Source organism: Sorex fumeus, unplaced genomic scaffold (assembly GCF_029834395.1).
Source record: "Sorex fumeus unplaced genomic scaffold, SorFum_2.1 ptg000024l, whole genome shotgun sequence".
In the NCBI taxonomy this organism is placed as follows: Eukaryota; Metazoa; Chordata; class Mammalia; order Eulipotyphla; family Soricidae; genus Sorex; species Sorex fumeus.
In genome coordinates, this window is record NW_026606081.1 from 55,136,276 (window position 1) to 55,151,133 (window position 14,858).

A 14,858-nucleotide genomic window follows, 5' to 3' on the forward strand; every position below is an offset into this window, starting at 1 on the left:
CCTCCTTGGGCGGGCTGTGGCCATCAGATCCTCCTGCCTTCTTGTGTCACCCTCAGACACAGCCTGGCTATGGGCGCTACCGGGATGTTTCTTCCTCAGCTCGAAATCCAGGGAGCCGCTCGGAGGTCAGGGGAGGCCGCCCCATTCCTGCCGCCTCCTTCCTCTCATCCTATAGCAAGTGGTCCTGCCCAAGCAGCACAGGCCGCCATGGGCCCCATCAGCTGAGCTTGAGGACAAGCAATGCACAGCGTGACTCAATTGTACCAGCTGGGTTTTAATGTTAAAGTGACAGGCACCGAGGAAGTACAATCCAAGCCACACTCCCAATCTCTGGTCACAGTGGGAGCAAGGGGGAGGAGCTGGTGCCATTCTGTCCCTCAGGGGTCTTGGCAGGGGGCTTACCACTAGCCTGAGCAGTGGGCACAGTGGATGTGTCTGCCACCTGGAGAAGTGGTGCCTGCCAGCAGGGAGGCCCTCCAGCAGCTGCCTGACAGACCCTGACTCAGGCATGAGAGAATCCAGCAGACCGCTAGGGCATTGTCCCGGGCCTGCTACAAGGCACACAGACCCAGGGTGTCCCCAGCATGCCCCCAGTTTTGCTCTGTGCCCCCTCAGACCAGCCCCTTGGTGAACTCGGTCGCCAGAGCCTGTCTGGAGCTGGTGGCCCTTTGCATTGTGGCCGTGGGCAGCAGGCAGCACTGAGCTCTATACCTGCCCACACTGCCAGTCCAGCAGTATCTCCAGCCACTCAGCGGCACTGGGTTGCTAGGGCAGGTCCCTCTACAATCAGGCACTTGTGTGGAGAGTCATTGCACACAGACCCAGGAGAACGCAGATGGTCAGCCTGTCACTAGGGGTCCCCACCGCAAGGCCTGAAGGGCTCCAGACATGCCATGTACCAGGGCAGGTACCTGGGGCATGTGAAAACGGGCTGCAGCCAAAGCTGGTCCACAGAAGTGCTGTGTTCCGTGGGAGGGTCCCCTAAATGCCTTGCAGCCATAGGGTCTCCCTGGGGCTGGGGCACCCCAAAATCCGCGTGGTGCTGAGCCCTTCTCAGGCCATGCTTGGCTGGCAAACTGGAATCCGAAGGGCCCCTGAGAAGGAACAGATTCCGCACGCAAACAGAAGGGACTGGCGACACTTCGACATTTGCATATAAATTAAACTATAACTGAGTCACAACCAGAAGGAAGCCAGAAGGGCCGCCCGGGCCGGCCGTCGCCATCACGCCGTCTGGCACTGCACCCCGGTGCGCGGCCCGTCCTCGTCCTCCTCGTACGCCTCCCGGTGCTGCCGCCAGCTCTGCTCGCTCGGGTCAAACTCCTTCAGCTCCACCTGCTCCATGTCCTCCGACACCCTCACTTCTTGCCGCGGGGGCAGCAGCGCTTCCAGCTGAGGGAGCTTGTCCACAGGCAGCCAGTGCTTGTCAGGGAAGACCACCTACCAGCAAGCCGGGGGCGGTGTCTCCCCTCAGGACACGCCACTGGGAACACCCTGCCACCTGCCCCCTCCGCCACTCCGCGTGCCACCTACCAGGAACTGAATGATGAGGATCCCTTTCTCCAGGGGTGCCTTGTAGACGGGCATGCCCTCATCGCGCACGCATTTCAGGTCTCCGTGCCTCACCACCTCACCTGCCGCCGGGAGCAGGAGTCAGCACTGGGGCCCCCAGGCTTGGAGGTGCTGCCGAGGAAGGGCCCCCAGGGAGGGGGTTGGGGAGCGCCTAGTCTCGAAGTCTGGCTCATGGCCACCTGCCTCTTCGTTTTCACCTCCCCGGTGACCAAGTTGGGTGGCAGAGCGGAGATGAAAAGGCCCCCCAGGGTTCCAGCCCCCAACCCCTCACGGAGGACACAGCACAGCCTGTGGTCCTGGGCCCACCCCGAGTCTAAAATGCTTTTTGCCTCCAAACATGAAAAGCAAAGGGACGAGGACCTGTCCCAGAAGTGGGCTTATACTGCAAATGCAGGAAGGACGGGGCAGGTGCTGGTCCTCCCAGGGGACCTCGCCTACAGACGGTCCCATCTCTCAGATGGTTCCAGTTGGGGGCAGGGGTTCTGTGCCTTCGCCTCTCTGCTTTGCCCAGGGATCACGCTCCAGCATAAGCCTCATTTCTCTGGTTCCACTTGGGCTGAGTATGTGGCTGGCCCACCTGGGTGGACAGTGTCCGGGCCTTGCAGCCAGCACTGCTGTGTCCCTGCTCAGGGACTCCTGGTGAGGGCAGCAGCAGGTGGGGACTGGCTCTCCTTGCAGGCTCCCCTCTCTGTCTGGATCACTTGAAATCATCCCCAACTTGCAATTTTAGAAAACACTGATGAGAGCTGTGAGTCTAAGGCAGTTTTCACTGTGCCAGAGAAGGGAGAGGCAGAGGACCGAGGAAGGAAACCAAGGAAGACAGACTGGGGAGCAGCAAGTGAGCACAGGGAGGAGGGGAAGGGAGGCTGGAACATAGGAGGGGGAGAGGGACCAGAGGAGGGGTCTGGAGAAGGTCAGGCAGCTGGAGACAGGTCCTCCCTGGGCCCGAGATGCTCGTTGCCCTGTGGTCACCCACCCGCCTGAGCTGACCTGCCCCTCTGGAGCACGCAAACACGAGCGTCACCTGATCTGGACGTGATGACGAGGGTCCGCTCATCCAGAGTCTTGATGGTCTTCTTGAAGCCACAGAGAGCCTCAGAGAGCTGGATTTTCATCTTCATGATCAGATCGTGGCCGCGTCTCTGAAAGACACCGTGGTCCTTCAAGTCCAGCACGATGATGACATCCCCAGGCTCCAGCTCTGGCTCCTGGTCGCCTTCTCCATGGAACAGGATCTTCTGCCCGTCTTTCATGCCTGTGGGACATCAGCCCTTGCAGCCATGGCTCAGCCACATGCACCCCCAGCCTGGCCCCGCTGCCTCACCTTTCTCCACATGCACCTCGATGACCTTTTTCTCGTGGACCACTTTGGCGCCCAGGCAGCTCTCGCAGCGGTCCTTGGGGCTGATGCACTCGCCCTGGCCCTTGCACTCGATGCACACGGTCTGGATCTGCTGCACCATGCCCGGCCCGATCTGCTGGATGTGCACCTGCACACCCCGCCCCTTGCACAGTGGACACTTCTCCACCGACCCCTTCTTCCCGCCGATGCCTGCAGGGAGGCACAGCGTCAGACGCACGCCGGACAAACCCTGGGAGTAGCTAAGTGGCAGCAACTGGGTCTTCACGGACTGTCTCAGACTGACCACTGGGGGCTGTGCTTGGAAATGCACCCAAGTTTCCAGAAGGACTGGGGGGAGGAGCTGGGAGTCAAGTTCAAGGCCAAGGGGACCCGCTGGCCACCCTCTGAGGCCAGCATTGGTCTTGAGTCACCAAATCTGACACTCACTGTGTCATATCTCTGTCCCTCCGGCTTTCTCTCTCTGTTTCTTCTCTCCTCTCTCCTCTCCTCTCTCTTGCTCTGTCTCTGTCTCTATGTCTCTGTCTCTCTTCTCTCCCTCCTCTCCTTGTTCTGGGCCACACCCAAGGTTTCCTTGTGAGCCACGTTATTACAGGGAATGAATTGGGGTTCCCCCATCGAAGCACATGCTCCATCCCGCTGGACATCACCCCAACCCCAGAGTTGACTAAGAAACTCAGAGAGGTCACAAAGAGCTTGTGACCCAAACTCTGTGACATTGTGGGGCCAGAGCGGAAAGGCAATGGGGAGGGTGCTCACCTTGCATGCAGCCAACACGGGCTCCATCCCTGGCATCCCATCCCCCAAGCATCACCAGGAGTAATTCCTGAGCGCAGAGCCAGGGGTAAGCCCTGAGCACCGCCAGGTGTGTGGCCTGACCCCCCACCAAGAAAAAAAGAGTCAAAGACATTCACATCAGGACTGCCAGCTGCCGCTCCTGGCTGGGCCTCCTGACTGCCCAGTCTGCCATGACCCCAGAGCCCAAGCAGGGCTTTCAGGCCGAGGCCACTGAGATGTCGCCTCTCTTCCACTAGAATATTTCTCTGGCAATGCTTGGAGAGCCTGTAGCATCAGGGGCAGAACCCACGGCCCTGCCTGTCCTCTGAGCACCCCCAGGGTCTAATATTAACTGTGCGGCCAGATGGGGGACAACCCAGATGCCAGATAAAGCACAGAGTCCAGATCACCCGCTGACCCTCTCTGGTGGACCCTCCCAGTTCAGGTTTTCCTTCAGCATCAGTTTCAGGGTCTCAGGTCTAAGGGGACGAAACTGGGGTTCAGCAAACAAGTCACCTTCGCATTTCTCGCAGATCACATTCTTCTGGAGGGACAGTTTCTTTGTGGTGCCGTTGTACAAATCTTCCAGAGTCACAGACAACTGGTGCACGACATTCTTGCCTGAGCAAGGGAGAAGCCAACATCTGAGGCCCAGCCAGGCCCTCCCGCCTGCCCACATGCCTGCTAGCACCCCTCTGCACTGTCAGCTGACTGAGGGTCACAGCTTGCTATGTCCTGGCCTCTCCCTGATGACAAGAGTTTCCCTCTTAAGGTGCTCAATGCTCTTTTTGGTTTTTTGGTTTTTGGGGCCACAAAAAAACAGGGCTTACTCCTGGATCTTCACTCAGGGATCATTCTTGGTGGGGCTCAAGGGACCCCATGAGATGCCAGGGACTGGATATAGGTCCATGTGCAAACCCAGCCCCCAGGGGTGCTTAGTCTGGCTGACACAGCAGGATGGCCGCACCTCAAGGAGCAGGAGCAAAGTAGGCAGCATGACAGGGGGGCGACCCCAGGGCCAGGGCCAGTCTGTCATACTCCCTGCCAGCTCTGCTGCCTGGCGGAGGAGGTGCACGAAGTTCTTCACATGGCAAGAGACACAGGGAGTGCCCAGAGCAGGCCAGGGAGGCCCTATGCTGTGAGGCCACACCAGAAACCAGGCGTGGGATGCAGACCCTGCTCAGAGCCACAGCTCTGGTGGTGCACAGGCATCTCAAGTGAGCTGGGACAAGCCACTGATCGTTCAACCCAGACCCTCCGCTCCCTGCCCACAGCCACTGGCCCAGCCTGTGGGTGGGCAGGAGTCTGGGAAGCCTGGAGGCGTGACTGTGACAGACTAGTGAAGCTGATGGTCCCCAGCGTGACGACGGTGCCTTTCAGGTCCCAAAGACGTGGACAGCACGGCAGCCGCACGCTTCTCAGGCCACGGGGGCGCATACCTCTCCTCTCCCGCGCCATCCGCCCTCCACCTCCAAAGAACATGTCGAAGATGTCCATGGGCGAGGAGAAACTGGGGCTGCCTGACGTCCCCTCCTTGATCGCCTGCTCGCCGCCCTGGTCATAAATGTCCCGTTTCTTCGGGTCTGAAAGCACTTCATAGGCCTGAGAGATGAGCTTGAACTTGAAAAGGAACAAAGATGAGAATAAGCTGGAGAGCCCACGTCACTCTCGGGAGTCAGGATCTCCCGGTCACGCAGGAGGCAAGGCCCCACCAGCCTGCCGCCCTGCATTCCCCTGCCACCCAGCCCATGCCAGCAAGTCCTCTGCTGCCCCCTCATGGTCTCTCCTGCCCATACCGGCACTGTGGCTACTGAGGGGACAGCAGGGAAGGCCTTGCACAGGAGGACACAAGAAAGAAGACGGCATTTTCCCTTCAGCTGAACCACAGCCCAATGAAAGCCGAGAGGTCCCCTGGGACACCTGTGCTCACCAAGGCGGCAGGTAACAGAACCAAAGTGGCCTGAACACCAGAACCAGAGTGGTCTGAGGCTGGGGGATGGGGAGGCCCACTTCTCTAAAATGGTGGACAGATATTCAAGATAATGCAGCACCAAAAAAATACCCCAGATCCACCTTGCTCCCCCGCCTCCATGCCACAGCCAGTAGTCCCCTCTGCAGGGCCAACTCTGACCTCCTCATGGACCCCCATCTCTGCCCTGACCCTGTGTACCAGGTCCCACGTGTCCCAGGGCCCTCAGTACAAACTGTTCCCCGTCACTTCTCTAACCTCCAAGCCCCACACATCATCACACTTGGATTTGAAGGACAGGGTTGACTGTCTCTGTCCCCTGCATGATCCCAAAGCCTGGGATGGGAGCAAAGTGGACACTTCTTGCACCGATGACCCGGGCCTTGTGGAGCCCAAGTACTGTGGATGTGATCTTATTGAGCCTTGAGTCAAATGACTGGATTCAGTCATTGGAAAGAAGCTCTGAGTGCTTGCCTTACTTGTGTGAGACCCTGGGTTTGATCCCCACCACTGCAGGGTCCCCTGAGCACTGGGCTGGGAGTAGCTCCCTAGCACTGCTGAATGTGGCCCCAGATCAAACCTACACAAGTGGGGCAGGAGTGATAACACAGCGGAGAGGGTGTTTGCCTTGCACGCAGCCAACCTGGGTTCAATCCCCAGCATCCCATATGGTCCCCCGAGCACTGCCATGAGTAATTCCTGAATGCAGAGTGCAGAGCCAGAACCCTGAGCTTTGCTGGGTGTGACCCAAAAAAAATTTTTTTTTAATTTAAAAGAACTATGTCATACTTCAAAGAGAGAGATCGAACACCTCTGAAATTCATATGGAACAATAACCCTTTCCCCCAAAAGCCAAATCAATCCTTGGGGAAAAGACGGGAGGCATTTCCACAACTTCAAACTGTACTGCACAAACCACAATGCACAAAAGGAAAAGGAGAGAGAGCGAGCAAAAGGAAAGTGCCTCCCGTAGAGGGAGGCTGAGGGTGGAGGGCGGGGTGTTGGGGGATGGTGGGAGGGAAACAGGGACGTTGGTGGTAAGGAAATCGATACTGGTGGAGAGATGGGTGCTGGGTCATTGTATGACTGAAACCCAATTATGAACAGCTTTGCAATAGTAGTCTATCTCAAGGGTAATCAGTTAAAAATTTATTTTAAAGTAATGTGGAGTTCATGCCCAATTCAATCAGCATAATCAAGGGCTGAATAAATAGCAGTACTCCTACATTTTAAAAAAACTGTACTGCACAGTGCTGGTAATTAAAGCAGTGTGGGACGGGGACAAGGACAGGCCCTTAGATCAATGAAACAGAATTGAAAATCCAGAGACAGACCCTCAGGTATATGGACAGCTAATCTCAGATAAAGGTGCAAAAAGTATCAAGTTGAGCAGGAGAGCTGCATGTATGAGTGGTGGTGCTAATCACACGCAAAAAAAGAACAAGAACTCAGAGGGACTGGGGTGATAGTACAGTGGGGAGGGTGCTTCCCTTGCATGTGGCCGATGTGGGTTCTATCCCTGGCATTCCAATAAGGTCCCCCAAGCACCACCAGGAGTGACTGCTGAGTGCAGAGCCAGGAGTAAATCCTGAGCCCTGCCAGGTGTGCTTCTCCTTCCCCCAAAAATAGAAAGAAAAAAACTCAGACCTCTTTCAAATTAAAATGGATTAAAGACCTCAATATTAGACTTGAATCCATAAGGAACACAGGGGAAAACATAGAACTCTCTGTGACACTGAAGCTAGAGGCATCTTCAAGGATGAAACACCACTGACCAAACAAGTGGAAGCAAAGGTAAACAACTAGACTACCCTAACTTAAGAAGTTGCCACACCCCAAAGGAAACGGTGACCAGGGTAGACACTTCCCAGACTGGGAGAAAAAATTTGACCCCCCACCCCATTCATCTGATAAAGGGTTTAGATGTGGGGCTGGAGCGATAGTACAGCAGGTAGGGTGTTTGTCCTGCATGCAGCCAACCTGGGTTCAATCCCTGGCATCCCATATGGTTCCCTGAGCACCGCCAGGAGTGATTCCTGAGTGCAGAGCCAGGAGTGACCCCTGAGCATCGATGGTTGTGACCCATAAAGCCAAAAAAGAAGGGTTTAGATGCAAGATATATAAAGCACTGGGAGAACTTTACAAGAAAAAAGTCCAACCCCATCAAAAAATGGGGAGCAGACCCCCCAACCTAGGTCCTGCTAGAAGCCCCCTCAGCTACACCGCACTCCCACTGTCTCTGCCACATGAACTGTCTAGCTTCATCGCTTCACGGCAAATCTTGGAAGAGACACCAAGGTGACAAGGATCGCAGGCACGCCAGCCATGGACTGAAGAGACTGGTCCCCTTGGATGACCGAGAATTATCACGGTTCTACTCTCCTGGAGCTACCGGAATTCCACAATGCTGACAGCTCAGCAGAACCGCAAATGAGCAAATGAGGTCGGAAAATTTGCATAGACGACAATAAGCAAAAACCATAACATGAAAGTGTTCCACTCACACCAAACTGCACCGGAAACCCTCAAAGAAATTTGTGAGATATAACAATTCTCACAAATTTTCTTTCACTGAGCTACTTTTGATACTATTTACCATTTTATTATAACAAGCACATAAAAATAAATTATTTATTTCCAACATCCCATAGATCCCTCAAGCCCTGCCAGGAAATACCCCTGAACACAGAGACAGGAAGTCTTGAACACCTCTGGGTGTGACCCAAAAACAAAAAAGGGGGATGGCCAATAATGCAGTAATGGGCCATGAGAAAGAGCAAATGACTGTTTGCCCATTTGCTGCTCTGTGAACAGATCTGGAGAGCATCATGCAGAGTGAAGCCAGCCAGAGGGAGAGGGACAGACACTGAATGAATGGTCTCTCTCACATTTGGGATATAATAACGTCCAAAGGCAAGAGAAAGAGAGAGGATGAGAACTGGTTTCCAGTAGGAAGATCGCCCTTGGGATGAAGGGTCGGAAAAGAGACCGCTGCCACATCGGTGGAAGGAAATGGTCACTCAATGGGCTTGTAGAGAGCTTGTCGAGTGTCTGTTATCGAGGGGACAGTGTGGGGGGCAGCAGTCCTGCTGAAGGGATGGGGGCTGGAACATTGTATGCCTGAAACTCAATCATGAGGAACTGTGTGATTCAGTGATGTAATTCAAACAAATAGCGAAAGTGCTGGAGATGAGCCTTGCTAGAAAGGAGGGCGTGCAGGCGCTGTTGGGGCAGCAGAGGAAGTTCTGGTCATCTGGGGGCCTCCCCTGGATTCTGGCATTTTCTGCACAGTCATGCTGTCCTCTATGACTCCAATTTGAACATCTGTCCCTTTTTAAAAACATTTTAATTGTTTTGGACTTTGGGTCCTATCTGGCGATGCTTAGTGGGGGGGGTCTCTCTTGGCTATGCAGTCAGGAATTACTCCTGGCAGTGCTCCGGGGACCATATGGGATGCCAGGGATCGATCCCAGGTTGCCTGTGTACAAGGCAAATGCCCTCCCTGCTGTACTATCATTCCAGCCCCAAACATGTCATTTAAGCCAAAAAGCGATCTAAAATTGGCCTAAGGAGCAACTGCATCCAGGGCTGGTCAGCAGGTAGGACTCAGCTGCACGGTGGGCCCTCTCTGCCCAGGGGCTCCCCAGGCCCCCTGCAGATGAGGTCAGAGACAGCACAGAGCACTTGACCGCTGGGCAGGGGTGCCTAGCAACCAGACAACAGGGCCCAACACAGATGCCAGCCAGCAGCCTTCCCACTGGCCAGGGAGCGAGGAGGGAGTAGGTTCAATCTATTTTTGAAGAGACATTAATAATGCAGTGACAAACTCAGGGGAGGAAATCAAGAAGCTCTACCTGTGACAGAGAAGTGGCCATGGAAGGAGAGGGGAGGAGGAGGAGGAGGAAGGCCGGAGGAGGGGGAGGGAGGAGGAAAAGGAGGAGGAGGGGAGGAGGAGGAAGGAGGAAGAAGAGGAAGAGGAGGGAGAAGAGAAAGAGGGGGAAGAGGAGGAGGGAGAAGAAGAGGAAGAGGAGGGGAAAAGGAGGAGGGGAGGAGAAAAAGGAGGAGGCAGGGAGGAGGAAGAAGAGGAAGATGAGGGAGAAGAGGAAGAGGAAGAGGGGGAAGAGGAGGAAGAGGAGGAGGGAGAAGAGGGGAAAAGGAGGAGGGGAGGAGGAGGAGGGGGAGGAGGGGAGAAGAGGAGGAGAGGAAGAGGAAGGGAGGAGGAGGGGATGAGGAGGGGAGGGGAGGATGAAGAGGAGGGGGAGAAGGAGAACAGAAGGAAGGGAGGGGAGGAGGAGGGGAGGGGAGGAGGAGGGGGAAAGGGGTATCTGCTCACAGCCATGTCTGCGAACTGCCTCCTCCCACCTGTCCCCACCAGCCCCTGCATCTCTGACTGCAGCATGGTCAGTCAGTGACCCCTGTCCAGGGCCTGCACCACCATCAGATGCCCGTGAGGACCTAGGGGCTGAGTCAGAGTTGGTGGAGGGCTGGGCCAGAGTTCAGCTCAGGGCCACAGCCCTGGCCCATGCTGGAACCGAGCTGCTCTGCTGAGGCCTCTCTAGAAGCTTCTGAATGTAAATAAAGCACCTGCTAGGACAAGCCCTGTAGGGCAGTTCCCACTGGGCCGCAGCCAGCCCCACAGTGAGGAGCTGGGCGGTCGGCGTGGCCCCCACTGCCGGGTCCGAGGGTCCCATAACCCGCAATCCCCCTGGAGAAGCTCCCACCAGCCTGCAGAGGACTTGGCGAATGCGGGCGGGCTGTCCGGGGGTTTGAAATGCTACAGTAAGCGCCTAAATATAGCCGGGAGAGAATGCCAGGGCCTGGCTACAAAGGACTTATTTTAAACTAGTGACGGGCACAGCGCACATGTGGCTAAAAATAAAGGTCTGTCCGGCCACTGCCTCCAGGGAGCACTCCCAGCTGAGTGGCTCCAGGTGGGCCTCTGACCGCATTTCCAGGGGTAAAGGGAGGAGAGGAGCCGCCAGGTGTCTCAGCCCCCCAGACACCCACACTGGAGCGCCCCAGAGGGCGGGTGCGACCACCTGCTCCCCAGATCCACTCGCCCGGCCGCGCGAGGGGCCTGCGGGCTGGGCACAGAGGACAGCCACCCAGGGGCCTCTCGGGGCGGGTCAGGCCAGCCCGGTCCAGCGCCGGCCCTACCTTCTCGCCCTCGTCGGGGTTCTTGTCGGGGTGGTACTTGAGCGCCAGCTTGCGGTAGGCCTTCTTGATCTCCTCGGGGGAGGCGCTGGGCTTCACCCCCAGGATGTCGTAGTACTGCGTCTCCTTCACCATCTTGTCCCTGGGCCGGGCGGGCAGGTCAGCGCCCCGGCCCGCGCCCCGCCGGCCCCGCACTCGCCCCGCCGCGCCGCCCGCCCGGCCCCGCCGCCCGCCCGGCTCCAGGCGGGACGTGACGCCACAGGCGCCAGAACCGCCCCGGGTTCGGCGGCCCGCCCCGCCCCGCCCCGCGCCCGGTCCGGCCCGCCCCGGGCGCAGCGGGACCCGGACCCGAGCCCGAGCAGCAGCCGGCGCCGACCCGCGCCCGGTCCGACCCCAGCCCCGGGAGCCCGGCCGCACTCCGCCCCGCGCCCGGGCCCAGCGGGACCCCGACCCCAGCCCGCGCCCCAGCAGGGCCCGGGACCCCGACCCGCATCCGGACCCGGACCCCCGCCCAGACCCGGGCCCCAGCGGGACCCCGACCCCAGCCCGCGCCCCAGCAGGGCCCGGGACCCCGACCCGCATCCGGACCCGGACCCCCGCCCAGACCCGGGCCCCAGCCGGACCCCGGCCCGCGCGCGGACCCGACCCCAGACCCCGGGCCCCAGACCCCAGCCTGGACCCCAGGCAGGACTCCGACCCGGCCCCCAGACCCGGGCCCAGACCTCAGATCCGACCCCGGACCTGGGACCCGACCCTGTGTCTGACCCGGGACCCGACCCCGGACCCCGAACCCAGACCCACACCCGGACCCGGGACTGAGTCCAGACCCGACCCGGGACCCCAGACCCGACCCCGGACCCAGACCCGACCCCGGACCCCGGACCCGCGCCTCCGCACCTAGCCCCGACCCTGAGCGCCTGACTCCGAGTGCAACATCCAGACCCTCATCCCTGAAGCCCACCTGGGGACCCCGCCCCCAGAGCCCGGCCTCACCCCTGCTCCTCGGGCGCCGCCGCCCCGGCGGGCTCCTCGGGCGACGACTCGGCCTCCCCCGAGGTCCAGCCGTGTCCGCCGCCGCGGGCCATGGCGGGGGCCTTGCGGGGCGGCTTCTGGGCTGGGGGCGCCCGCCGCCGCGCGTCCCGCCGCCCCGCCGCGCCCTTGTTCTTGCGCTGGTCCGTGGGGCCTGCGGGTGAGGGTCCTGCGGGCAGTGCCAGGCCGGACCGTGCCGCGCCCGCACCCGCCTCTGCCCGGGGCGTGGCCGCCTCTGTGCGGTCACCGGGTGGGCGGGGCAGCCTCCAGCGGGTGGGCACCCTGCAGAAAGGGCCAGGGACGGGCGGGCCTATCTGGGAGCTGCAGGCGCAGCCCTGCCCTGCCAGCCTCGAGCTAGGCATGCACTGGGGCGTGCACCAGGAGAACAACCACAGGTGCAAGGGGGCCGGGTGAAAGGCCCCGGGGCGCCTGGCTTGTGGGATTGTTGAGCTTGTGTTAACCTGTCTGCTGCAGAGCCCGAGAGCCAGCTCTGCCAACCTACAGCCTCAAACCCCAGTCCAGGTCAAGCTCAGAAACGTCTTAATACACTCTGCGACTTTCTCATCATCTAAAGCAAGCAGGCATGAGCTCAGGACTGAAGCCAGATGCGCGGTTAGCCTGGAACACCTAAAAACTTTTCTACTTAGCTGTGAAAAGCGCCACCTAGTCTGACCTCGGTTAGTCCCTGAATCCTTGGCCTGTCTCATCCTGTGTCCCAGCTCTCTTTCAGCAACCAACTGCTGTCCTGCTCGGCACCTCCCTATTGCCAGAGTCTGTGGGCCAGGCAGCACAGAGCTGTCCCAGCAGCGGTTAAGCTCACCGAGATGCCTGTCCCTGCTGCCTCCTGCCCCTCCATGGCCGCTATCTCTCAGTGCAAGGCTGGGCGTGGGCTAAGCCTTGACTGGGAACTCTCGGGGTTAACTTGGGCCGCACCCAGTCCAGCACCTCATACCTTACCTGACTGCAGTACACACACTCTTTGTCTGTCTCCAGCTGACGGTGAAATCCAGTGCATTTCACTAGACTGAAATCAGGCTGCCAGCTGAGCTCTGGAAGCAGGCATTTGCCTTTTCGTTCCCAGACGTCGCCTTGGCTCCCACTCTGCCATGCAGCCTCATCTCCTGTCTCACTTGGGCCTCAGCGTGCGCTCACCCCAGCTGGCCTCGCAGGCAGGGGACCACCCTCGGACCCCTGAGGCACACGCTGCAGGTTCCCTCAGGTCAGCGGCCAGGGCCACCTCCAGGTGCTCTGGGCATCCCCCATCTCTGGCTGTGCCCACAGCCTCCACTCCCAGCCGTACCGACACCACGTTCACGGTCAGCACTGGCTTCCCAGACCCTCAGCCCCAAAGCCCAGTACCAGCACTGGCCCTCCTTCAGGTCCCACTTGAGTCCAGTTTTCTGGAAGCCAGCTCTGACCTCACAGGCAGTCCATGGGGTGGCTGAGCGGGCAAGCGAGGGTGGTGACTTTTATGGGGCTACGTGAGTGCATACGCCAGGCACAGTGGAGTGTCTTGGACCCCACTATCTGTTTACTGGGGGGAGGAGGTTCCTATAAGGCCTGTCTGGCAAAGAAGCCTTAGATGTGGCTATCCCCCCCATGACTCTCGACATGAGGGCCCAGTGTCCCTCCCTATTCTCAAAGATGAGGGGGGTGCAGGGGAGCCGTGGGGGGCACAGGGGACCCAGGGAGCACAGGGAGCTGAGCCCCGACAGCGAAGCCTCAGCTGCAGACCTGGGTTTGTCCCGCTGACAGGCCTTCAGTTCCAGGAATGGGCTGCAACACCTCCACACCTGGGCCTTCAGCCCATGCCAAGTGCTGACCTGCCTCTGCCTGGTCTCATCCTGATCGCCTGGCCCCTCAACGTGACCCTGAGCCTGTTTCTGGCTCCACGTCCAACTATCACGAAGTGTGAAGGCACAGGCAAAGCTGGAAAGCCTGAAGCACTCACTCCCTCCAGTTGGGGAGTCTGTGCTCTCTAGCAAGGGGCTCCCAGACCAGCTCCCTGCCACCCTCCAAGTCTCCACAAGAGGGCTCCAGGCAGCGGGCAGGCTGCAGGGAGGCCCAGGGTGGGAGAGGGGCTGGCTGGCTGGCTGGCGCCCTGAGGTCTGGGGTCCCTACTTACAGAGGACGTCGTGGTGGGTCACAGGAGTCCTGCAGTCTCAGCCTGGGACATGGCCTGTGGGGGAGCTGCCCCTCCCAGGCACCCAAAATCCAAGCCCTGGGGTAGGAAAGGGCCTGGGACAGCCAGGAGAGGAGGGGTATGGGACATGGGTCACCAACTGGCTGGGCCCCTGCACCCTGCCTGGCTCAGAGCTAGAGGGACCAGTGAGGTCCATGATTCTGGGGAAACTTGGAGGCAGCAAGCCAGAGTCCCGGGGTGAGTGGACTGGAAATGAGTGGACTGGAAATGGAAAACCCGCTGTCCTCAGGGAAGGCTCCGCAGGGGACAGAGCCTGTCCTGCAGGCAGGAGGTTGGGGAGAGCAGGGTCAAAGAGGAAACGGGGGAATTGGAAGAAGCTGGGGGCCCTTGCTGGGGCCCTGAGGCAGGGAGATCACTGCTGGGGGCAGGGGAGCAGGGACAGACCCCAGACCTGGCCGAGGACCCGGGCAGGGTGGTCAGCAGGGGTAGTTCCCACAAGGCCCAGTATGCAGGGACTGCACCTGGAGATTTGGCTGCCTGGGGAGCTCGTGCTGCCCTCTGGGACTCCCCCTCACCCCCACTCGGCCCCTCTGCTTCCCCCAGCCTGCTACCTAGTTCCCAGCTCTGGCTCAGAGAGTCTCTGGCTCCTCCTGCTGGACGCAGAAGGGCAGGAGTGAGGAAAGCAGCCAGGCCACTGCTGGGACTTCCGTGCTCCTGCCAAGAGCACTGGGCGCGGGGCTGGAGAGATAGCACAGCGGGTAGGGCGTTTGCCTTGCACGCGGCCGACCCGGGTTCGATTCCCAGCATCCCATAGGGTCCCCCGAGCACCGCCAGGAGTTATCCCTGACTGCATG

General features: G+C 59.4%; 1 protein-coding gene across 1 annotated transcript; it reads right to left on the reverse strand.

Annotated features, from left to right (window-relative positions):
• Positions 1–1,141: 1,141 nt before the first annotated feature.
• DNAJA4 (DnaJ heat shock protein family (Hsp40) member A4) lies at positions 1,142–12,020 on the reverse strand. The gene is made up of 8 exons (XM_056114051.1): positions 11,826–12,020; positions 10,836–10,974; positions 5,149–5,329; positions 4,226–4,330; positions 2,897–3,124; positions 2,597–2,827; positions 1,534–1,634; positions 1,142–1,440 (listed from the first exon to the last, which is right to left on the reverse strand). Exons 1-8 carry the CDS (start codon positions 11,915–11,917, stop codon positions 1,225–1,227), a joined length of 1,293 nt encoding a protein of 430 aa, XP_055970026.1. The 5' UTR covers positions 11,918–12,020; the 3' UTR covers positions 1,142–1,224.
• Positions 12,021–14,858: the final 2,838 nt, after the last annotated feature.

Coding starts and splice junctions, on each gene's coding strand:
- DNAJA4 (XM_056114051.1), bottom strand. CDS start 11,917: ATGGCCCGCGGCGGCGGACACGGCTGGACCTCGGGGGAGGCCGAGTCG. Junction 4,331..5,148: donor GATGGCGCGGGAGAGGAGAG/GTATGCGCCCCC, acceptor TCCCTTGCTCAG/GCAAGAATGTCGTGCACCAG. Junction 3,125..4,225: donor GATCTGCGAGAAATGCGAAG/GTGACTTGTTTG, acceptor GCCTCCCTGCAG/GCATCGGCGGGAAGAAGGGG.